Source organism: Euprymna scolopes, chromosome 25, assembly GCF_053919585.1.
Source record: "Euprymna scolopes isolate OS-2025 chromosome 25, ASM5391958v1, whole genome shotgun sequence".
Taxonomy (NCBI): domain Eukaryota; kingdom Metazoa; phylum Mollusca; class Cephalopoda; order Sepiida; family Sepiolidae; genus Euprymna; species Euprymna scolopes.
This window is the reverse complement of record NC_136506.1, coordinates 108205025-108231142: the sequence shown is the minus strand read 5'-3', so window position 1 is coordinate 108231142 and position 26118 is coordinate 108205025. Positions and strand designations below refer to the sequence as shown.

The following is a 26118-nucleotide window of genomic DNA, read 5'->3' as shown; positions in this document are numbered from 1 at the left end:
TTTATTAACCACCTTTGCGATTCCTATTCTCTCCTTTTTTTATTGCTTCACCATCTCTTAAACTTTGTTCAAAAACTTTTCATAAATACGTTTTTCAATCATTGATGAAATGGACGTTTATTTTATTTTAAATCTTCCTGTTCTCCACCTTGCCTTTTATAATAACAATAACAGATCTTGATTTTTTTAGGCTTGAATTTCATTCTTGTCAATTGTATTTTTTAACAGCTTCCTCAATTTCTGCCTGTCAGCTTTAAAATTGGTATTGTCACAGATCATGCAGGTGTGCTCTTATGAAGAACTGTCAGAGAGTGGATTCTTTTTTTTTTTAGCTGGTTTCTCTATTAGATTCCTACCAAGATTGAATAGTATAGCAGATATAGTGCATCATGTTCTTTTTATCTATAATATGCCATAATATGAATTGACCTGATGGTGTAGTGCTAAGCTAATCATTTTATGAGGTCTACCATAGGATTACCAGATTGCCTTTATTTTCTTTTTCTTAGTAGCGATGTAACAAATCGAGTGCTTAATTCAACCTAGTATACCTGTCATTGCTCTCTTTTGGCTCTACGGTGTCCATGTACACATTTTCAGGAAATTTGTTAATCATGTTGCTAGTATATTAAACAAAATATTGTCTTCTACTATGAAGTTTTCCAAATTTTTGAATTAGGAGGCAGGAGGCTATTGCTGACGTTTTAGAGCTATACAGGCCTAAATAAAAAGAATGACCTGGATGTGTTTTATTCTGGTTTTCTCATTAGCTTTGTTTTTTACTGAAACTGATTCTCAAAAACCTCATTCTTTTAATCATTTTCTGAATAAAAAAAAAAACCCACATTATTTTCACACATTTCCACTTTTGAAACTTTTCTTGAAATTTTTTACGTTTTCCATTAGAGCTCCACAGGCCAAATAAATGACTTTAACAACTCAGATTTGCCCACGGGCTGTAGTTTGGAGACCCTTGTTCTACATCAAAAAAAGATGTTATTCTGAATTAATTGAATATTTTGGGATCCTTCTCTTTTGGAACCCTGTGGTCATTTACAATTTCATGGACATCTTTTATATAGCAAGTAATGCACTGGGGCAAAACAGTATCGAACAGATTTGACTTTCCTTTAAACTTCCTTCCATGTCAGTACTTTGTTATTAAATTCTTTTGATGTTCAAAGTATACTAGACTCTTTTCAGATTTCAGTCCTATGTTATTTAGTTGGCCTTGAGAATTTCTTATAGGTAATTGCTGATTTCTCTACTATTTTTTCTGTTGCTGCATTGGTCATCAAGCAGACTTGCACAATAGGTGAAACGTTCTGAGAAGAACTTCGTCTTTTGCTTGTTTTGTTTTTTTTTCTTTGGCTAATCTGTTCTTTTCCATTCCTGTAGCTTTGTAGATCTTAACTTTTTGCATACTTCATTCCTAAATTTAGTATATGGTAATATATATATATATATATATATATATATATATATATATATATATATATTGAGTGGGCTTTTTAAAACAAATCTAATCTGCAAAGCTTTAAAATTTTTCAATGGAGATTAATTTTATCTACCTCTGATTTAGTTGGTAGTTTCTGTGATTTTGTTTCATTTTTCTATAGTTTAAGCTTTTCATAACATACAATTGTTGTTGTTTTTGTTGTTGTTATCCAAAGGTTCGTTTCTGAGTTTTATTTTCATGTCATTTTTAGAATCCCATCAACATTAAATTTGAACTTTCTTTCTGTTCTTCATTAATTTTAATGTAAGCCACTAAAAAAATGTTTTTTTTTTAATAATTATATTTTTTACTCATGTTTACACCAAAAGGCATATTAGCACTGTAGCTTAATGAGATATTGCAACATGAGTTAAGAGCTGAAACTTGGCAGACAGTGCAGGAATTTTAGAACTTTTTAAAATTTTTTTTATTTTATTATTTTTTTTTTATTGCACTCTTTCTAAAAGGGAGAGAATAGAGGTTTGTGCACCAGTTCAGATGTGCAAACAATACTTCATATGCACCGGGAAATTGTGGCTTTATAGAGATATAACATGCATAATGTAAGAAGTTTTCTAGCCTGTTAGAAAGAGGCTGCTTTCTTTGTGGCAGACTTGGCCACATCCTTTTATGTACTTATTCCATTTCATTACTTACCCACGATGTGACTGCATGATATTGGAGGATTCTACCATCGCGGTTGGTGGGTGTATAGACTCGGAAGTTTACTCGGAATTCTGTTTCTCATATCTCTCAGCAGATCACATGCTTATTTCTTGCGATCAACTAATTTGGGTCAGACATCTCTGACTAAAAATGTCTTACCTGGTGTCACAAATCTCAAGTTTTCAAATATTGAAAAATAGTGTTTAAGATTTAAATGACTGTAGCAATAATTATAATGATGATGATGATGACGATGGTGATGATATTAACATTTCTAATAAAAATGAACAATGTATGATTAGAAAATTATCAAACTAAAAAATATTAATAATGAAAAATAAAATTTTACAAAATCTTTCTGAATTATCTTAGTTGGAATTTTTGATATAACAAATTGCAATTTATTATTTCGAGGCAGATTGCTGAGTGTCCTCTTGTTGGAGGATACTATTCATCACTATTTAAAATTGTCAAAATGTATCTGTTATCAAAAATACATAATGACCTCTTTTGAATCTTAACTGTAAAAAGTCACTTAGAAGAATTGTAATAATAAAAATAAAAATAAACCCGATGCTTCTTTTAGATATAAAGTTTTTCAAACTCTAATATAGTCTCTTTACTAAGTCTTGTTTTTCTTCAAATTTGATCTTATTTCTTTATTTCTGTAATAAACATATCTGAGAATTTCTCCAAGAGTTGTGTTAAGATGGGTTAGATCATCAAAATTCTTTGGAAGTGGATATTTGTGACGATGCCATATGTGTACAGCAAGATTCTTATCCCATGGAACTTTCTTCACAAAGAGTTTTTCAATTTCATACCAATTTGGGGAATAAACTCGTTCTTCTTCAACATGAATGAGGTCCGGGTACATCACCGAGAGGAGATGCGGGTGTTTCATTGAATGCACACCCCATTTGTTATACTCGAACGTCCGGTAACTCTGATACCAAAATGTTAGAAAGCGAGAACAAGGTTTGGCCAAAATGAGACCATTACCCATTCCAGTGTTCTTGTCCATTAATCCCATGGTTAAATCATAAATCCGTAGTTCTTCGATTGATCGGACAAACACAATATCAGGGTCTAGGTATATTCCGCCACTCACTGCAAGAATTAAAAAAAATGTATTTTTTAACAAACATTATCAAAGTAAGCATTAAATAACCCAAAAAGGGTTGATATGCAATAAAATAATCAAAACAAATTAATTACACGATTTAAAATATTTAGGGAGTGTAGAGTGTTTCATTGGTTAGCATTCTTCCCTTGAACACTCTGACTTAGTGTCCCATCTATGGGTTGCATAGAATCTATACTAGGGACAATATGGTCCAGTGGATACACATGAATTTAAATTACGAATAACAAAATGAAGCAAACATGTGAATAAACATTTGAAAATATTAAACACCTATATTTACCTGGCACAGCCAAATAGGTGTTCAAACCAGTTAGGAATACATCCTTGACAATCAGTTCGATAGAGGGTGGACCGTTCTGGTTTCTTCTTGCTCTGCTGTTCTAGGTTGAAATATGATTCTGCTAAATCTCAAAAACTCTACCTTCCCAGGATTTACTTTCACTTTGAGAAGAGGTTTATTAATAATCGCTTGATGAGCTCCATCTAGGGAATGCTGACAGGGGTATTCAGACATTTTCTGTTGGCCAGAATGTGCTAAACCTAATGTGCTAACTTTTCAAAACCATACCTCACCTTATGAGGGGCGTGCAATAAGTAATGCCTCTGACCCACTTCCCGTTGTCTGATCAAGCTGAAATTTTGCATGTGCAATGATTTATATCTCTACGGGTTATGTGGCAAATACAGCTCCGAACTAATTGTAGTTTCTGTTTTACAGGTGTTTGAACTGAGTCAGATGTGAAATGGAGCCTGTTGAATGTCGAGCAGTGATCTGGTTTTTGTATTTGAAAGGACGCACACCACAGGAGACTTTTGATGAAATAAAAAACAAACTTATGGTGATAATGCCCCATCATATGACCTTGTAAAATGCTGGCATCGTGAATTCAAACATGGCCGGAAGTCTGTGGAAACAGCTCCCAGACCTGGTCGCCCCCCTTCTGCCATTGATGAGGCATCTGTCCGTCAAGTTGAGGCTGCCATTTTGGAAGATTGGCGCATTACTATTCGCCAAATAGCCCAAGATGTCAAGATTAGTACAGGGTCTGTGGAAACTATCATTCATGACCATTTGCATATGCATAAGGTGTCTGCCAGATGGATTCCCAGGTTGCTCATACCATTCCAGAAGCGAGAACGCGTCGAGTGCTTGAGGATGAATTTGGAGATGTGTCAAGAAGATGAGTCAAAGTTTTTCAAAAGACTGATTACACAGGATGAAACCTGGGTCCATCACTATGATCCAGAGACCAAAGCCCAGTCAATGCAGTCGAAGCACTTGGACTCACCACCTCCAAAGAAGGCAGGGGTACAGCCCTCCACTGGCAAGGTCATGCTCACAGTCTTCTGGGACCAGGACGGAGTAGTGATAACAGATTTCCTGGCAAAGGGTACCACAATTACAGGAGCCTATTATGCTTCACTTTTGAGGAAATTAAGGGAAGCTATCAAGATCAAGGGGCGGGGCAAGATCAGCAAAGGTACCCTCCTCCTGCAGGACAACGCTCCGGTCTACAACTCGCATGTCACCAGATCAGAAGCACAGGCATGTGGGTATGAAATCATCCCACATCCTTCCTACTCTCCTGACCTTGCACCCTCTGACTTTCACCTCTTCCCAGCCATGAAGTTTTTTTTGAAAGGAAAGCGTTTCCCAGATGATGTAGCCTTGATTTCTGAAGTCAGGTTGTGGTTGGAGGACCAACCTGGGGTGTTCTACGAAAACGGTCTCCAGAGCTGCATCAAACGATGGGAGAAATACATAACTCTGGGTGGTTCCTATGTAGATAAAGACTAATAACTGTGCCAAGTTTCGTTGCTCTTCTGCTATGGGAAGTGAGTCAGGGGCATTACTTAATGCACACCCCTCGTACCTTGTGTCTGACTTGGAGGTAAATGGAATTAAGAACCTTTTCCCAAATGATTGAAGCAAAGTTTTTGTTCTGATGCTACACTTCGTCCTGTATGTTCTCGGTTACTTAGAGAGAAATCCTTCTAGAGTGAGAGAATTTTTTTTAATCTCCAATCCCTCTTTTTAGAGTGTTGGAGTTTCTCCACATTAAAAACCAACCTTGTGTTTAACTCTGCTCTTGTGGTGAGGAAAACAAATAGGAAACTCGAAAAGAGTTTTATTCTCTTAACCAAAACGAACATATAAAATATTTGAAAGAAAATGATTTTTCACCTTCCAAGATTAATTAGAAATGAAATAGATACTATAAATATATATATAATAGATATGATAAATAAAATAAAATTAATCAAAATGCATTAATCGTAATTCAAAGCTTGCAAAACCTTTTTATCATAATGTTCTGACCCTGGTGTAAATAAATCTCAATAGGTTAATAACATAATGTTAAGATATGGGGCAAAATGACATGGCCTTCATTGTAAACATATTACCAAACAAACACAATCTAAAAAAGCTTGGTCTTTATGATGTGTCCAATTTCGAATGGACTATAGGCTGTCCATCTGTTATTCTGTGCATTGTAGAACTGGTTTTGAAAAGAACTAAAGCATCTCCAGATCAATGAGATATTTGGCCTTTTTAGGAATTTTGACTTTCGTAAAGTGGTTCTCTTGGGACTTAGTGGTAAGTAGTTAGTAGTGTTCTAAAAATTAATCAGAATAAAAATATCAGCACTTTTGGGGGTATTGGAATCGGAAAAATTTGCCCCTATTTTCCGATGCTAAAAACGATTCTTTTAATTATTTGTTTATTTTTATTTATTTTTTTAACTTAATTTTCCATTGTTGGTATTAATGAAAAACAAATGATAAATCTTTATTGATTTTAAACTATCAATAAAATTAAAATCTATATGTCACCCCATAATTGTGCTTCTGCGTTTGCAGTGAAAAATAATTTAAAAAAAAAAAAAGTAACTCTACAATTAAATATGTAGAGATTTAAAAAGAATCAGAATCATTAATTGTACCAGAATCGGGTGGGGGTGGGGGGAATATTGAAGTCTTCCCAGAGTTAGCCATTGTAACTCTTTCGAATTTTACAGAAACAAAGCAGGAATCCTCATTCAATGCTTTTTTCACTTTGACATCCATCTCTTTCGCAAAGGTTTTTCTTGCTTTGCCTTGATCTTGCCACAACTTTTTGTGTAGCTTCTCGATGAATTTCGTTGTGCAGACATAGTCCGAATGCTTGCTATGATTCTTCCTGATATCCATTGTTTACAAAGCTGGAGCATAGATTACACTGTACAATATTAAGGTGCTTTCTGATCGTCCAATGTCAAACTGTCAAACCCACCAAACAAATACAGAAACATGTATCTTCTACACTTGACAGCTTTTAATAAGATAAAAGACTCCTGAAATGGAAGAATATGAAAAAGACTCAAATATGTTTATATGTGACTTAAAAAACTATTTTCATCCTATTTTCTCTACAGCTGACTTGTATATACTCATTAGTGAGTGTTAAAAAGTAGTGAAAACTCCCTTTTATTCATAATGATCTGAGCATAATGTGAATAAATGTAACGACGGTTGGAAAGTATATTTGTGATAGACAAATCTGCTTCTTTCCCTATTATACCTCAGATCCTGAATATTTACTAGAATTTAATAGTATGTTTTTCATTCACAAAATAATTGTTTTCCTACTGTAGAGTTGAATGTAATAATCAAAGAGGAAAGTGCCCCCATGTGTGTGTGTTGTGCGGTCATACAACACCTTCAGATGGGATCTGAGAGAAAGAGAAATTAAAGATGGCAGCCATGGATTTATAAGGTGTAGTCTCATGGAATCTCACGAGATCTCATCTTCCACTGCACATGTATGCAAATGAAATGGGGGTCAGTTTTCTGATAAAATGTCTGTTGGCAGAGGCAATTGGGGAGAGACGTGCTGGAAGTTGAGAGAGAAAGTTGTCAGTGACGAATTCTAGCTGGACTTTTGCGTATTGTATTTTTTTTTTACATAGGCATCACCACTTATCAAGGCCAAGAGGCCACTCGAGGATAAGGGTTAAAGAGTGTAGAGTAGAAATTGGACAATATAGTAACCGTTAGTACTGGAGATTCGGTAAATTTGTTAACTTATATGGAACAGCTCATCAAAAACTTGTTGACGTTAGACTTGAAGACAACCATATTGTAGTCAGCTGGAAAGCAGAAAAACTGAAAACAATTCCATAGGCGTGCAGTTCTAAGAAAGAAGATTTGCTCATGGAATCTATGCTTAGGTTTAGGCACAGATAAAGAGTGAGAGAAACTAGTGATAGCGTTTTCTGCTAGACGGGTATTTCTTGTGAAAGTTTGGCAAGAGGGGACCATAGAATGAAACTCAGCCGAGCACCTGCTATGAAAATAATGATAAAGCAGAGTCAAACTCGCAACATCTCTTCTGTGAGAAAGAGGTTGCAGGGAAGAGAAAAGGACATGTCCCACAAGGCTACAAAGTCTATTTTGAACTCAGGCAGGATAAGTCCTTTCTAGCAACTCCTGCCCAGATGTGGCAACAGTACTACAGTATTTGGTTTATTTTGTTTTGTTTACCAGTCCATTTAACGACCCCTACATAGTGTGTCTGGTTCATTTGTTTTCAGTCATTGAATATAATGATGCAAGTTAATTAGGGCTGCTGATTCAATTGCTCATTATTCATAATGTTCTGAGAATGTTGTAAATAACAATATAAACAACACATTGATATTATTTATGCGATTTACATAAAAATACTTTGTCCTCCATTGTATGTCTGTTTCATTTTTTTTGTTTTCATTCATTGAATATAATGGTGGGAATTAATCATGGCTAGAGACTTAATTCACTATTAGTTGTAATGTCCAGAGCATGTTGTAAATAAACCACAATTTCAAATAGAGTTTTATAGTGTATTTATGATATATAAAACTATACCTGTCCTCCATTATATGTCTGCTTCATTTTTTTTTTTGTGCATTCATTGACCATAATAGTGATAATTAATCAAGATTAGCGATTCGATCATTATTTATAATGTTTTTTTTTTTGTTTTGGTGTAAATAAATATCAATATTTACCACAGTTTGATAGTATATTGCTGATTCACGAAAACTATTCTTTTCTCCCATTATTTGTCTGGTTCATTTATATTCAGTCATATCTATCCTGCCACCACTATTATTTATATATCTGCTTCATTTTTTAAGTCAATATAATGATGGAAATTACTCAGTGTTAGTCACTTGATTACTTATTTTTCATAATGTTTTGTAAATGTTGTAAATAAATCACCATGTAAACAACAGATTGGCAGTGTATTTGTGATTTACAAAATCTATTCTCTTCCCCCATTATATGTTGGATTCATTTCTTCTCGGTCATTGAATATAATGTTACGAATATTATATATTATTATACGAATATTATTATAGTATTACGGATTCGATTCACTATTATTCATAATGGTCCATGCCGAGTGTATATAAATCGCAGTATTAACCAGTTTGATTGTATATTTGTGATTTACAAAAACTGTTCTATCCCCATTATTTGTCTGGTTCATTTCTTCTCAGTCATTGAATATAATGGAAGGAATTAATCAGGGTTAAGGATTTGATTCGATATTATTCATAACACTTAGTGCCTGGTGTAAATAAATCTCAATACTAACGACAGTTTTATAATATACTAACAATTCTGCCCGGCTTTGCTCGGGCCCTATATACTGTTCATAACTTTATGTGCCTATGTATATATTAAAAAGTGTGAATATGTACGGTAATGCCTTTCTATATAAGAGGTTTCCTTAACTACCATAGAGAAAAGTTGTCCAAGTAATCTATGTCTAAAATTTCAAGTGTTTAGACCCAAAATTAGCGGAGGAGTTTGGTAGAGTTCTCAACAGTCAAATCGTTGAACTTTGACCCCTTAAAAGCCAAATTATTCTATATTATCCCTATATGTAATAAAAATGATGCAGAAATTCCCCTCTGGACCAAAATACTGTACGTTTGCAACAATAGATGCCACATACCAATTTATTATGTCTAGCCTATTAACCACTATCTTATGTAACTTTATAACGATATTTTACACACAGTTAGGTGTTATAATAAAATCCTAGATTACATCCTAGGAACTACACCATCACTATTGGAATCACCTTCAGAAGAAGCAGTCCCGATTTTCCCCCTATTTCAAAAATCCTCCTACCGCTTCCAGTCAACACCGGAGGGAATTATACACATGGTAGAGATATTGTGGTTTCACCCTTCATAACATTCATAAACTCATAGTGAAAACGTTATGTTCCCATTCGCGGAATCAAAAAATAATAAATTATCCCTTTAAACAGTCCTGTTATTCTCATTGGTTTAGATCAGTCAGATCCATTATTCCAAATTACAATTCTATAAACTTAAACGAACGTGCAGGACCTGCTCCAATATGGCGTCTACCTCTACACAAGGCAATTGTTTTACATAGACTCTAGCGATCAACGTGATGAAAACCTTGTCCCCAGACGTAGTAGATGAATTTTCCGACTTATTGGATCATTTTCTACTAACTAATCCATACAATGCGCTACAAGACCCCATCATCAAGAGAATTCGTCGCTCTGAAGAGGCCATACTATGATATTTCTTTAATAATATCAGTCTCAACGACAGGATTTCAGAACTGCTGCAGCATATGAAAACACAGCTCAGGCGAAATACCATCCAGGAAAATATTACTGGGATTGTGGCTGGAAAGAACCCATCCGGACCCTAACACAGATCTTAGTGCTGATAGCAAGTATATAATAATAATAATAATAAAAGTTTCCAAAGTAATGAAAACTTTGTCTCCAGACATAGTAGACGAGTTGCCTGACTTATTGGATGATTTTCTACAAACTAATCTATACAATGCTCTACAAGACACTTATCATCAAGAGAATTCGTCGTTTTGAAGAGGCCAGGCTACAAGACCTGTTTAATAATAACAGCAGAACTTCAAATCTGCTGAAGCATATGAAACACAACTCTGGCGAAATACCATCCAGGAAAATATTACTGCGATTATGTCTGGAAAGAACCAACCCAGAGCCAAACACAGATACTAGTGCTGATGGCAAACTCCATTCTCATTGACATGCTTGCATACACGGCTGATAAAATTTTTTAGGTCAGCAGCGGTTTACAGGCGATGAGCACATTTGCTACTCTTAACAATCAATGCAACGAGTTGCAACAGTTGAAGGTTAACACAGACTTCTCATTCCAAACAAGCACCTCTTATTGATATATGTTATCGATATATGCTCATGGTACTTACTGCGTTCTTATCAGTGAGCAACCAACCTCTCCAAACTTTGATTTTCCCTCCTTCATTCGACCCTGGCATAAACGTTATTAAGTTGAAAAGCTGTGCATGGCTCTGCATTGATCCACATTAATGTCGGAATTGATATTGATTAATACTTTGCCGGATCAAATATCATTTTAATAACTGATTTGGAAACTCATTTTAAAAAGAAAATCCATTGAGATTTTATTATTTTCACTTTTGTATCTGCATTGTTTTTAATATAAATATCATTTTAGAAATGCAAATTAGGCTTAATAACTATTTTTCGGAATAAACCTTGTTGGGTTTGCGAGGAATAAATGTTTTGTATACATTATTGTTTCAGTGTTGTTGTTTTTTTGTTGTTTCATTCATAAATGCTTGTATTTAGACATGTATAAGGAAGAGATGTTGAAAAATTACTTCAGTCATTTTGAGAATAACACTCAGCTTACGTACTGCCGCTGTCTACTTGGTGTGCAAACATCAACTATCTTCGTCTGAATATAACTGCTGAAAGACTTTTGACAGCCCAAAGAACATTCTACATTTTCTTTCCTCGCTCGGACACTATCCAACGTTCTTTCACCAATACCAAACAGCTTAGGTAAGTTTTGTTATTGTTATAAAAAAGGGTATTCTTTTTCGTTTTATACAATTGTTTTCATTACATACTGGTAATATATAGGAGTTGATCTTAACATGCACTAATAAGAACCAGCACCTTTATGCATTCAATTTTATTATATAGATGATTCTAAATTTCAATATTAATTATAGTTTAATCCTACATTTGTCTTTTTTCCTCATTTTCAAAGAAACGATAATTTTTAATTATGCATACAAATACAGTTAACGCTTAAAAGACATTTTTCTTTTAATCCTCTCAAGATTTTTTTCTTTTATGGGGAATTTACCATTTATCAAGGCCCGAAGACCACTTGAGGATAAAGGCCAGTGTGTGTACGGTGATGGAAATTGGGTAGAAGTTAACTATTTTAGGAAACGACTCAGCAAGAATTTGTTTACATTGAATTTGAAGACAACCAGGTTGTAGTCAGTCGGAAAGCAAGCTAGCAGAACAGTTCCACAAGTGAGCAGTTCAAGGAAAGAAGCTTTGTTCATGGAACTTGCGTTTAGATTTAGACAAAAATAGGGAGTGGAGGGAAATTGTTGATAATAGTTGTAGCTAGGCACATGTTTTTGCAAAAATTTGGCATAAGGAGATTGCAGATTGAAACACCAATGAACAGAGCCAGGTTTGCAACGTCTCTTCTATTTGAAAGAGGTTGTAATGAGGACAAAAGGGCATCACCTATCAGATTCTGAAGTTAAACTCTGTCAAGGCAGGATAGGGTGCTTTCAGTGACTCCTCCCCAGATGTAACGGCAGTACTCCATTTTAAGACATACCTGACTCTTATACAAGTCGAGTATTGCGTTAGGAGTAAGATATCTTTTGGAACGGTAGAATGACGCAACCATTTTTCCAGTGATCCTGGCAACTGATTTGATGTAAGTTTTCCACTTCAGATCAGGAATGAAGGTCAGTCTTGGAGCCAGGTGAGGGTCAGTGTGCTGGTGGTGAAAAGATAGAAGCTTGGTTTTGGATGCATTAAAAGTATTTAGCAATCAAAATTTTAACCTTAAACAAAACATATTATGTTGTGAAAGAGAAAAAGTCGTCATAGCAAATATATGGTGACGTGATCCCTGGCCTTGGTAGAAGCCAGTTTGGAGCACCTTAGTGCCAAGAACTGCACCGATATTTAACACAAATTCTAAAACGATTTGTGAATATTAATTGTAGTGTTCTTTAATTGATAAATTTATTTCAATCATTAACATTTGGAGTATTTCATATGGTACTTGTGTAAAAGTGATGAATTTTTAAAAAAATCATTTTTGGAGGAGAGTAAGTTTAAATAGTAGTGTTACTACAACTGGCTCTTTAGTTTTTTTTTTTTTTTTTTTTTTTTACATGGTAATCAATGGGATAATATCGTAGTAATCGTTAGTAATGGAGATTTGATAAAGTGTCTTACTTAAGGAGGCGGTTTATCAGGAATTTGTTTATGTTGGACTTGAAGACATCCAAGTTGTAGTCAGGTGGGAAACAGGCAAACGGAAGAGAGTTCCACAGGCATGCACTTCTAAGAAAGAAGCTTTGTTCATGGAATCTACGTTTTGATTTAGGTACAGATAAGGAGTGGGGAAAATTATTGACAGTGGTTTCAGCTAGATGGGTGTTTTTCATGAAAGATTGGTGAGGGGGGGGACCAGAGATTGGAGCTCAGGCGAGTACTTGCCATGGAAATAACGATAAAACAAAGACAGGCTCACAACGTCTCTTCTGTAGAAGAGAGGTTGCAGGGAAAAGAAAGGGGCATCTCCCATTAAGCTACAAAGTCTATTTTGAACTCTGTTAAGGCCGGATAAGCTGTGTTTAGCAGCTCCTGCCCAGATGTGGCAGCAGTACTCCATCCTTGGACGTACTTGGCTTTTATATAGATAGAGAAGTGCATCAGCAGTGAGATATCTACTGGAGCGGTAGAAGGATCCCAAATAATAATTAAAATATACAATAAATGCATAGTAAAATAGAAATTAAATAGCAGTTTAGTGTAAACATGAATAAACAGTGGAAAGAAAGTACTAATTTCCATAATTAAATTTATTTTGAAAATAAAGTTATTTTTAATAATAGTTATTTTAAAGCATGAGGCACAAGTGCTAATATTTCTATGGTAATTGACTTACTTTCTTATTCCACGTCACGCTATGCTAACCAGTGAAAAGTGAATTTTTACCATGATGAACATGAAATCTTGTCTTTCATTAAATAAACAAATAACAGAAGCTCACAAATAAAAATATACTACGTAAGTTTGCATTTAAAGCAAAGAAGTGCATCGAACGTTTTGTTATCTATTGGGTTGGCAACTAAGTTCTAGCTGTTTTTTTTGTTTTGTTTTTTTAATATGTTGTGTTTTGAAAATTTATTTGTTATATTTTATTTATTTTGGTTTTGGTTCAAGTTATTTCAATTTATTTCTTTTCAAATCACCAAAACGGAATGTCAAGTTTAAAAAAATGGGCATTTTCAACATCTCTTTCTCTTTGCATTTAATCGAGGTTTTACTGCTACAAAAATGTAGATTTAAAACACGTCAAGAACTTAGTTGCCAACCTAATAGATTCTAAGATAAGCATGGGAAAGAAGATTGTGGATACTTGTGTCTAATTTGTAATCTGGAAATGTAACTTTAGAAAGTATTTTTATTAACTGCATAGTTAAGTATTCATAAGAAAAACACTTAAGCATAAGATATGGTTCCTGTGGGTCAATCGTAATTGACCTACTTGCACCATGCCATACCGACCAGTAAGACTTGATCTTTCGTTACTCTGATGAATATGCAGCCTTTTCCTTCGAATATCTAAACAAAGAACTTAAACGCGTCTGTGTTACGAACGAAAAAAAAAAAAAAAGAAGTGTCTAAAACGAAGAAGTGTAGGGAACATTTTATTATGTATATTCTAAGAAAGTCAGTAAAAAAATATTTGTTATCTGGACTGGATTAGTTGTCATGAAAAAGTAAAAAGGAATAACATATCTAAATATCGTTGTATGGTGATTTGTATGTGTTTTCTGTTTCCGTTTCTATGCATGGTCGGTCTTGTATTGTCTGTCTGTGTAAACAATTACTGGAGCCTTAATTACTTATTTTCATCAACAGTACCGAAAAGATAGTGTACACTTTTCAGTAATATGTTGTGCAAAATAATAAAATTTATTATCTATTTTACTATGTATATTATATAAATGTCTTTGCAAAGAAGGTTTTTTTTTGTTGTATATTTTATAATCAAGAAACAAATTTTTGTTATTTATTTAGTAGACGCTCAATGATTAGTCAGCACAGTAAATAACATGATCTTATGTACTGCACAGTGTCAGACGGTGAAGTGACTCTAATATTATTTATACTATATTTCTTTTAAGGTATTCTAAAATTCATAAGCAAATCGAAAACAGCTGACCAGATAAAATACGAAAATCGATAAACGTAAAGTAAACAAACCTATTTGTTAAGTTTTGAGACATTATCTTGAACAAAGATGGCGGCGTAGTTCAGATCTGTAATTGGCAGTAACCAAGATGGCGGCCAAGAATCAAATGCGGTTGGCAGTAACAAAGATGGCGGCGTAGTTCTGATCAGTAATTGGCAGTAACCAAGATGGCAGCCAATAATCAAATGCAGTCTGTGGCGTAGTTAACAGCGAACTGATTGAATCCAAAATTCAACAATTTTTATAATAATTTTAAAAGGTTTTGATTGGTTGTTTAGCACAGCCGGTGGTTATAAAAATGATTGGCGAATCCATTCGTCACATCCCCTCATTACTCGTGATGGGGAAGGTCTCCTAGCGGCTTCGGCTGCAGGGAGACAGGATAGAAGTACTCGTCAAGGATTCATTACTGGACACTCAGCCCGACAGGTGAGTGGCCAGGAACCAGCCCAGCACCTGTCGGACTGAGGTATACTGCCTGGGTAATACCTAGGAGGTCCACCCTCCCAGGCCTTGCCACTGGGCTTTCCGGTGGAGTAAGTTTATCGCTTACTGTCTTAGGCGCCCCGACTGGGGAATGCCGACAGGGTTACTCAGGCAATCTTTACAATTGCAGGAGTGCCCCTCCTTTAGGGGAGCCTGCTGGATCCCCACCTTCTGGCCTTGTGCCATATATTGCTGTGGTGGACAGCAATTAAATCTCTAACCACATTAGGAGTCAAAAACATTTTACACTACTTTTTTTAAAAACAGGCATAAAAATAGGATTAAAAAGTAGACGAAGCAAACTTCTACATGCATTTTTTTTTTTTTGTTTATAGAGGTGATCATGAAAATCTGACCTTACTTTATGTATAATACGTTCTGAAGAATTTTTTACTAAAATCAATGCCCAAAATCCACTCGAGGACAAAGGTTAATGGTAAAACAATTACCTTGAGGATTGCAAACCATGGTTAAATGGTTGGCTGAGATTGATTACTTAATAGAATGGATCAACAAAAATTTATTAAGACTGTACTTGAAAACGATTATGTTATAACCAATTTGTGGGGAAAATAGAAACGAACATACAAACGGCCTACCGGTAAAGCGCCCACGTGTCTGCCTGTCATGCGTGTTGGACAGGAAAAAGAAAAACCAAGATAGCGTCTGCAATATTTAACAGAAACGGTCTCATGTGATCTCGCAAGATTCACGTGGGTTAATCTAATATAAAGCAGGTCGCTTGGAGGAGTGGGAGAGTATTTTTTTTCGCCGTACAGACGGCTACTCAGTGCATTGCAACGAGTGAAGGAGGTTCCAGTTCTACACAATTAGAAAGCAGCCATGTGATATTGTGTTCCACGGACATTTCTTTGAAAGAAACTATTTTCATAAAAGTTTAGTTTTAGGTAGACACAAAGAAAGGAAAATTATTTACAGCTGTTGTAGACGTGTTTTTGCTAAGAATGTTTTGCAAGGTGGAATCAGAGGTTTGGAGCCCAGTCAAGCACCTACCATGAAAATAACAATAGAGTGTTAATATATCTCTATTAACTATAATTTATGAAATATTTGTGATTTTCCAAACATTTTTTCATTTTTCCCTCATATCTCATTGAGTATATTTTCTTGTTATTATTTTTGTGGTAAGAACGAGCAATATAATTCCATTTTATCTTCTGAGTTTGGTCACACATTGAGTTTGTGTTAGATTGTTTGAATCAAAAAAAGGTGTTATGGGGGCAGGGATTCCAGAGTCTAGTAAAAGTGATCCCCAAAACTGAAAAGATGCAAACATATCTGTGAATGAATCCTATCGACATTCTCCAATACAGATGACATAAACGAAGCCCTTGAGGGGGCTTAATGTCTTTATAGATTCGAACTGAATCATGCAACTTAATTTAGACAAAAGAGTCAAGTATCTGGCGAACGAAATCCTTGAATTAGAATATGCCAAGTATTCCCTGGCTGGTATGAAAAAAATGAGCAAATAAAAAAGAAAAAAACTTATATTTATATGCCTCGCTCTAGATCAAGTCAGTTTAATGTTGGGAAATCTATTTCCACCGAGAGGGCATTCTAGAAGAATATAAAAACAGCCATGAATGGATTAGTCATCATTCCTCAGTCGGGGCTTCTCTAGCGTCAAATAATAAACTGATCCCCTTCCAAAAGAGGTAATGCCTAGGAGGCTAGTCTCCTACGAACAAGTTGAATTATATCCCATTCTTATAAAGAGTCTGCTAATAGACAAGACGAGGATGCCAAAATGATAAGAATTTCATTGACTGCGTTCGCGCCTGGCCTCCATAGAATGGAAATAGGCACAAACTTTAATAAAGACTGTTTATATCTATCTGCGTAAGTATACTTTGATAATTATGTTTCAGTTTGAAGAAATGTGGTATAATAAAATTATGGGGTGTTCGTTCGCGCCTGACCTCCATAGAATGGAAATATGTCACAAAGTTTAACAAGGTTTTTAATATAGATCCACAGAATATTGTGATAAGTGTTTCAGTGTGAACAGTTATGGTATCATAAATTATGGGGTTTATTTATTTTATTTTTACTTTCATCATATTTTGCTTTTGTTTTGATACTCCCAAATTCGAAGCTATCTCTTTATAACCCTTTCTTTTCATAACCTATCATACTTTCATAAATCAGAGTCCATTTTCTGTATATATATATATATATATATATATATATATATATATATATATATATATATATATATATATATATATATATATATAAGCCTGAGGAATCCTAGAGTGGAGGAAACGCCGAATATTCAGTGTAGCTTAATCGCCATATATATTTTATAAATTACTAACTAGCTCTACCTACGTATTGAGCACTTTTGAAGTAAATACTTAAAGTTTACGCATAAATCTATACTTTCGTATATTAATTTTATGTGAGTAAATGAAGTAGTTATATATATATATATATACGTTTTATTTTTGTTACCGTATCTTTCTGTTAAGTTACATTATTGTTTCGGCAACACGGCCGTTTTTTTGGCCGTCTGTAGCGTCCTCAGACTTTTACAGAAACCGTTTTTGTAAAAGTATGAGGACGCTACAGACGGCCAAAAAGCGGCCGTGTAGCCGAAATAATAATGTAACTTAACAGAAATATACGGTAACAAAAATTAAAACGCATATTTGCTCTACAACAGTATTGAGCACTTTGTTCAGTTTTTATTAATTACCATCTCCACTATATATATATATATATATATATATATATATATATATATATATATATATATATATATATATATATGTCACTCGTTGCTAAATCAGCTGTTCTGTCGTTAGGATGTTTGCATCAAAATTGGAAAAATACGATTTCATTATAAGAAATTCTTAACAAAACTTGCTAATAAAATTTCGCACATCATAAATGCGTTGCAATAATGTCTGGAAAGATTGTTGTCTCACAGTTCTCAATTAATCATTTCAGTGCAAGGTTTGTTTATTTTATTTTTGAATTGCTAAATACCGAAATCAGTCATTTTGATAAAAGTTGTTAATATCCTTAAATATTATTCATGAAATTATTATTCACTAGCTGGCTTCACCAACTCGATATTGCTCTGCAGTTTAATTCTTAATCACTACTTTTAATCAGTGAAACGAAACTAATAGATAAGACAAAATTAATCAATAAGAAACGATAACAAAACTAATACTATTGCTACGTCAATCTTAAGCCCCATCCCTCTCTCTCTCTCTCTCTCTCTTTCTCTCTCTCTCTCTCTCTCTCTTCTTATACAGCAAAATGTGTGGCAGGCACACATATATTCATTTTTATTACATAGTTTTGTCACGCCGTTTTGAGCATATTCTTTTTAGAAAAGTGGACACAAAATGTCTATACTATTAATAAAAATGGCAATATGCAGATCAAATTCTGTTAAATATATAACCTAATAATTCTAAAAAAATATCGTTTTAATTCCATTATTTGCATTATTCGCTCTTAAATGTCCTTACTATTGCTTCTCTTTATCATACTGACACATCAACGATGATGATGACGATGACGACGATGATGATGATATGTTAGAGAATCTATCTCACAGCGAACAGTTGCTTTAGAATTGAGTTAAATGTGGGATAGAGTCCTAAAACCAATTGAGATTTCCAATGATGCATGAGTGAGAGCAGATGAATTAGACATTCCTAGTTGGCAGAAAATGTTGGATGTTTTCATGAGAAATAGAAATACAATGTAACTGAAGTGAATTTTCGTATGAAAAACAAACAAACAAACAAACAAACAAGCAAACAAACAAATAAACAAACAAAACACAATCCATGTTTTACATAGTCATTGGTTTTGCATGTAAGTGAGAACTAGCAAATATAAAAAAGTAGAGATTATAAAAGAGAATGAATTCCACTGTTTAAAAAACAACAAAATAGAGAAAGAAACAATTTTAAATAAAAATGAGGTATACATGAACGAACATTACGCTATTCACTTTTATCGATGAACCGTTGGAATTTGCGAATTAACTTTTTTCTCTTCTCTTTAAAATTGCCATAAAATAATTTCCTTTGCTCTTTTTCAGCAGAAGGAGACAGGAGAAAAATCGAAGTTGTCCTCGATGGCCGTAAAGCTAAACAACATGATATTAATATAAATGTGCCTCAGCGGTCAATCATTGAATCTCTTTCTTTTTTTACTTGAGAGTCACCACTTATCAAGGCTTGAAAGTCACTCGAGGATAAGGATTAATGAATGTAAGGTGCTAGTGTAGTAATCGTTTATGGTGTAAATTGGATAGAATTTGATTATTTATGGGGACGGCTCAACAAGAACTTGTTTATATTGGATTTGAAGGCTACCATGTTGTATTCAACCGGGAAGCAGAACAGCGGAACAGTGTTCCACAGGCGGGAAATGCTGGGGAAAAAGCTTTGTTCATGGAATCTGCGTTTATATTTAGGCAAAGATAGAGAGTGGGGGAAATCGTTTATAGTGGTTGTAGATAGTTGTGTTTTTGTGAACCATAGATTATAGCTCAGTCGAGCACTTGAAAATAAATAGGGCAGAGACGGACTCACAACGTCTCTTCTGTAGGAAAGAGGTTGCAGAAAAAAAAAAGCGGATCACCTACTAGGTTTTGAAGCCTGTTTTGAACTCTATCAAGGCTGGATAAGGCGCTGAGTAGCTCCTACCCAAATGTGGCAACACTACTCCATTTTAGGGCGTACCTGGCTCTTATACAGATAGAGGATTGCATTTTTATTAATCTTGATGTTCATAAATGACCTCCCTGATAAAATTGTGTCTCAGATGGATATGTTTGTTGATGGCATCACACTCTATAATAGATACGAATAAAAAACGAATGTACACATATCAAAAGCAATGGCACAAACCTTAGAAAACAACCTTTAGTCAGTAGTGGAATGGGATCGTAAGTGGATGGTAATGCTTAATGCTACTAATATTAAGTTTCTTTCCTTTAACAACTACCAAAATCCTTCCCAACCACCGATTTCCACGACAAATAACAACCTACCCGAGAGTCCATTTTTCAAACTCCACGGCCTAACATTCAGAAGACATGATTGTAAAAATGATATTCTTTTGAAAGTTGAAGGTTCAATTCCCAGTGTGGGCAACCAAAAATACAATTGAGAATTACTTAGGATATCAATTCAGTCATGACTAACGAAACGAGAGCATATTAACCCCAAAGCTAAAGCCAAAAAGGTGTATCGCTCAGTTTTTCCGAATATGAAATAAACGAAAAATACAATAACTTGTCTGTTGTTTTTGTGTTAGAGGAACAATTTTGCAATTAACAGATGAAAATACGAATAAATTTTACTCCCTACCACACCCTAATTTATTTTGTAAGACAATTAAAACATCATCCCATATTATTTTTTTCTGAATTTTTTAGATGAGAATTGGTTATTTATATTATTTTATTCATCGGGTATAGCGGGAACAATCTACCATTATGAGACGAAGTAAAATTTATAGACAGAGAAGAACGGTGGAGAGTAAGACGACGACTCAAAGAAGTAGCACATATGCTGTGACAAATCAATTACAAAGTAGACCTAGTATAAAATTTAACACGATATGGGAACCGTTAATTATTATAAATAATAGATAATATATACACTAATAAGTAAAAAACAATAATATATATGAATTTTGCATTCTATATCAACAGTGCTTACTATAAACAGTAGACTTTCTATTACTTAACACATACACGCTCGACCAGAGTCTTCTACTATATCGGACATTTAAGTCTTAAACTTCACCAACATTTGAAAGAAAACGTGCCAAGCATTACTACCGTCATGACACGAACAAAAAGAAAAAGAAAAAAAGAACTGCATTTCCTCATGAAAATTCTGCTATGAATCGAAATATCGAATTTAATTTTAATAAGTAAATGTTTTTATTTTTTGAAAGAGATCCTGCACTTATTGGTCTTCAAACCGTTAAATTTTTGAATTTTGCATATAATGATATTCATTGGGTTGAGAAGAAAATTCTTGCAGAATTTTTAATTTGGATTTCAAATGATGCATTTTTAAATGTTTTCGTTGTAATACTATTTGTGTATATATCATTTTAAAGAGCGTTTTTCGCTTTATCTAATCATTTAAATTACCGTCGTTTTAAACAATTATGTCTTCTTTTTACAACGTTGTATACAACATGAAAAAAGGCAAATTCGCACAACTTTCTTATTTCAATTCTAGCTGGGCCGAAAAGCTGCTGAAAAAGCTCACGATATAAACGATACGTTTAGTCCGGAAACCACGATTGAACAAGGAACACAGTGGTGGTTTCAGAAATTTTGTCCCGTCACCGAGAGTCTTGAAAATGATAAGCTAGTGGTCGGCCATCGGATGTTGACAACGGTAAATTAAGCTTTTGTCGAAGACAATCCATGCACAACTGTTTGAGAACTTCCTTCTGAATTAGAGGATTTCCAATAACTTGAGAGAGATTGGAAAGACAAAAAAACTTGATAAATTGGTGCCTCATGAATTTAACAATAACCAAAACAAACACCCTTATGAAATGTTATCTTCTGTTTTTTTTTGCACAACAAGAACGACCCGTTTCTCGACCGGGTTGTGACTTGGGATTAAAAATGGGGTTTTTACGACAACCGGAAACGCTCAGCTCAGTGATTAGACGCCAATGAAGTTCCACAACACTTCCCGAAGCTAGAGGTCATGCTGACTGTTTGGTGGTATGCTTTTTGAATGCAGGCGAAACCACTACGGCAGATAAATACTGTCAACAAAAGGATGAAATGCATCAGAAACTTCGACAACAACACCCAACATTAGTCAATAGAAAATGCCCAATTCTCCTTTACGACAATGCCCGACCGTACGTTGCTAAACTGACCCTGCAGAAGTTGAACGAATTAGGCTACGACGCTCTGCCTCATGCGCCATACTCTCCAGACCTCTTATTTACCCACTGCCCCTTTTTTCAAACATCTCGAAACTTTTCTGCGTGAGAAATGTTTCAGAAGTCTAAGCGATATCCAAAACGTCTTCAGCAACTTCATTGCCACCAGAACGCATTATTTTTACGTTACTAGCATAAATACACTTGTTTTGCATTGGCAAAAGTGTGTTCATTTTGACGGTGCTTATTTCGATCAATACATTTTTGTTTGAGCAGAGATATATTCATCTGAATTTAAAAATTAAAAACTGCAAGAACTTTCTTGTCAACCTGATACAACTGGAAATAAAAATAGGTTAAAGGCTCCCAAAATTCGTACTATTTCATTTCAGGCTCAATTCTCAGTGTGGACGACCGAAAAATACAATTGCGAATTATTTAGGATCTCTATCTATTGACGAAGCAAGAGCATGCTACCGTCGACAAGAAATAAAAAGTTCTGTTCGAAATTCCGTCCAAATTCCCGAGTTCGACAAAAAACATTCTCGAATTCAATAAGATACACCTGAAGAAGGTCGGGGTTACATCGACCGAAACGTTGTTAAAATGGCACTCAAGATGAGAACAATAGTTCAATGAATCCAAATAATATGAACTCATCCCGTATGTAAGATAATTAAAAAGCTAGCAAACAAGTTTGATATTTAGAATACAACGAGATTATTTACAATCTACAATGTAGATCCACGAATAAAAAAACACTTAATGCATAAATATTAGAGACGCATTCATTAGGAATGAAGATTTTACTCCTCTAGTTTTGACCCGGCAAAATCTTATGATACAACGTGGTTCATGTTTATTCCATATTTTCATCTAGATGTGTTATAAGGTTAGAGAAAGTATATTGTCTGTTAATTATAAAATTAAACAACATAACAAAAGAATTGCCATCTAGTGTTAATTGATCTTTTTTGAGCCAATAATCACTTTCACGATTACGCTACAATAAAACAAGACGAGTACTTGATGTTAAGCTCTGTGTGCATGTGTGATACCGTCACGTGACATAGAAAAAAAAGAACCCCAAACATTATACATTGTTAGCAATCTAATCGCGTCACTCCCCAGTGAGTGTCGTCTTAGATCGATCTACTCTTGCCCAGTTTAGACTTCAATCTCTCCGATCTCTCTTGATGGACCTTTGAGTTGCCAACTGTCTCAACTGAAACTGTCCTTAACTATCACAAACTCAAGACTGTTCATAAATTGTCTCTAACTATCGGAAAATTCACTGCCACTTTTAAAACTGTCCGTAAACTAACCCTAAATATATGAACTGTATGCACAATCTTTTACCACACCTTGATTAACAATCATATTTCTACTGCAATGCTTTGTTGAACAACTTCTTCTCCATTTTCTTTCTACTAAGCTCACCCCCATAAACTTTGTTCTATTGATAAACTTAGTTCCTCTTTTTATTATAGTTTTTTCCTCTTCTTTCTTCCTAACACTTGGGGGACGTTGATAGTATCACATCTATATGTAGAGAGTTACACGATATGTTACAGATCAAAATATATTCATAGAACCGATGGAACATTGCAAAAATACAAAAAAAATCTACACAATTACGTTAGTATTCAAGTTTCAGACTATAAGATACCGCTTGTAGACGAACACACGTTTCTAGAGGTAATATTCGACCTAAATTGTAACAGTTATTCTCCATTTGAATACCTAAACGCTAAATGTTCAGAGAAGATCATAATACTCTAACGCTGCTATGTAGATCACTTATTAAATAAAAAACTAAACGACATTAATTTCATATATCGCTTAATACTCTAGCCCAGGAGTTCTCAACCGGGATCCACATGAACCCTATGGGTTCATGAAATATTTCTGGGGGCCAACAGGCAAAATATAACAAATTGACGGTTCACAATGATATTTTGGTGGCTCATGAAGAAATCCAACTTATAATGGTTGTAATGTAATGAAGACGCAAGCAGAAAAACCTTTTCTGAATGCTTTTTTCAACTGCATTTTTAACGACAAATGCGGCAAATGGTCAGGATTGCATGTTAATAAAATAAAAAAAAAGTATTCAAATAAGAAAATAAAGAAAAATTAAACAGCAAGATCACGTGAGCAGAGATATGCAAATAAAGAGAAAGTCACTTTAATAAGAAATTTAAAAGAAAATTATAACACTCTCCCCCACTTGAAACTGGTTTACGAGTCCTGCTAGAGCCAGAAGTCTCAGACTTTGAGAAAATATGAATCCCGGGACTTGCACCAGGCGAAGATTTTCGGGGTCCACGTCCCCGGCAGAATCCTAATGTCGATGTGACCGCCCAGGGGTGCGATATCGCTCCCCATTGGGGAGATTAAGACCCCCTAAACACTGAGTAAGGCCGGGTAATTATGCTGATATTGTCTGTTAAGCGTTAATTGGGTGCCCGGACAACGGCGGTTAACCTATCTGAAGGGATGAATTTATTGTGTTTTTGTAAAACAGGCATATATTTTATTGTTCGAGAAAAGTGACGAGAGACGTTAGATTAAAATTAGAATGAAATCATGCATTCGTTCACGGCCTGATGAACTCGTACTCAGGGTTTCTGGCTTTCTGAGTGCGAACCTTCTGAGCGTGTGAATAAATTTGAGTTCTGATCCCAGATTCACAAGCCTATGAAAGTTCTGTTAGATTTGCACACACGCAAAGATTCGGGAATTCCCCGATTGACGTGTTGAATCCTGATTGGTCTAGCAGATTGTCCCAACCAACCCTTTCCCTTGGAATATAAGCGAATGCCCGGGCTAAAATTATCAGATCGAAGCTGAATCTCAAGAGAAACGCCCCCCCCCCCAAAAAAAAAACGCCACACATCTCACCTTTCTCCATCACGGTTGTCATCGTGCAGAACGAAGAATAAGATTTTGGACTGTTTTCTGGTGTAATCGAACTGAACAATTGTACATATGTAAAACACCTGTAATTTTCTTGAATTAACTTTTAGTAGACCAGAAACCCATGTGTTTGTTTTCTTTTGATCTGCATGAGAAGCTAATTGAATTTCAGCGAACGCCGAAACGGGAACGACAAAAAAAGCCTGCGAAACGAGAGAATCCTGTAAAGTACTCCCGGAAGAAGACGATCACTGCCATTGCAGTTTCGACAGGGTTAGAGACCACATCTGCTAACCTGTGGCGGGAGGCTTACAATGGGTCCACGTTCCCAGTGTTACATAGAGTTATCATTGAGGGGCACCACATTGACGTTTGGTGTATAACATAAAAGGGGAGGACCATAATTGTATTTGTTGTCATGGAATGATTATTATTAGAATGAAAGGAGATTCCGTGTGCGTATGATCGTCTAGTTTCATATGCGGTTGTGTGTGTGTGTTACATGCATTTTCTTCGACATACCTTACTTCATGTGTCGTCGATGTGATCCATCTGGAATTCATCTTCTCTTGAGCGGGAGACTGGTACCTGTTAGACGAAGATTTATCACTCCAAGACGATGAATGGGTTTTATAGTTTTTTATTTACCTCCCAGATGTCGACACAGAATATGGAAGTAAATCTTGCTTGCTTTGAACACGTCAGCGTCCCCCACTCCCAGTGAAGGGGAGGGAACAGCTATTAAGCCGTCCGTCTTCTTCAAAGTCCAAATCCAGTCTCACAGATCTAGCCAACCTGACCACGTCACTCATACGTAATCTGGTCAGCTGACCCTCGGTTCTGGTAAACGTGTCTACACTCCACGTTTACTCCTCTCTCTCTCTCTCTCTCTCTCTCTCTCTCTCTCTCTCTCTATCTCTCAATCCATTCTGTAACACCAGCAGAATCTTGTGGTCAATCTAGGTCAACGCTTTCAGCAGAATTCTGGCATGGATTTTTACCAGGATCTTGAGATGGTGGAAAACGGGCCAAATGTATGTCGAATTCTCGCGTGTATAGGGTTGGCTTCAAGGAGTTCCACTACCTCAATAGGGTGATACTTGTTCCTGCCATTAAATCGTTTT

At 35.2% G+C, this 26118-nt stretch overlaps 1 protein-coding gene across 1 annotated transcript in view; it reads right to left on the bottom strand.

The window, feature by feature from the left end:
- Positions 1-2519: 2519 nt before the first annotated feature.
- Positions 2520-26118, bottom strand: part of LOC145247568 (uncharacterized) — a 100835-nt gene continuing 77236 nt past the window's right edge. The window contains exon 3 of the mRNA XM_080109415.1: positions 2520-3274. Coding sequence (XP_079965541.1) covers positions 2787-3274 — 488 coding nt within the window. The 3' untranslated portion in view covers positions 2520-2786. The remainder of the gene's footprint in view (positions 3275-26118) is intronic.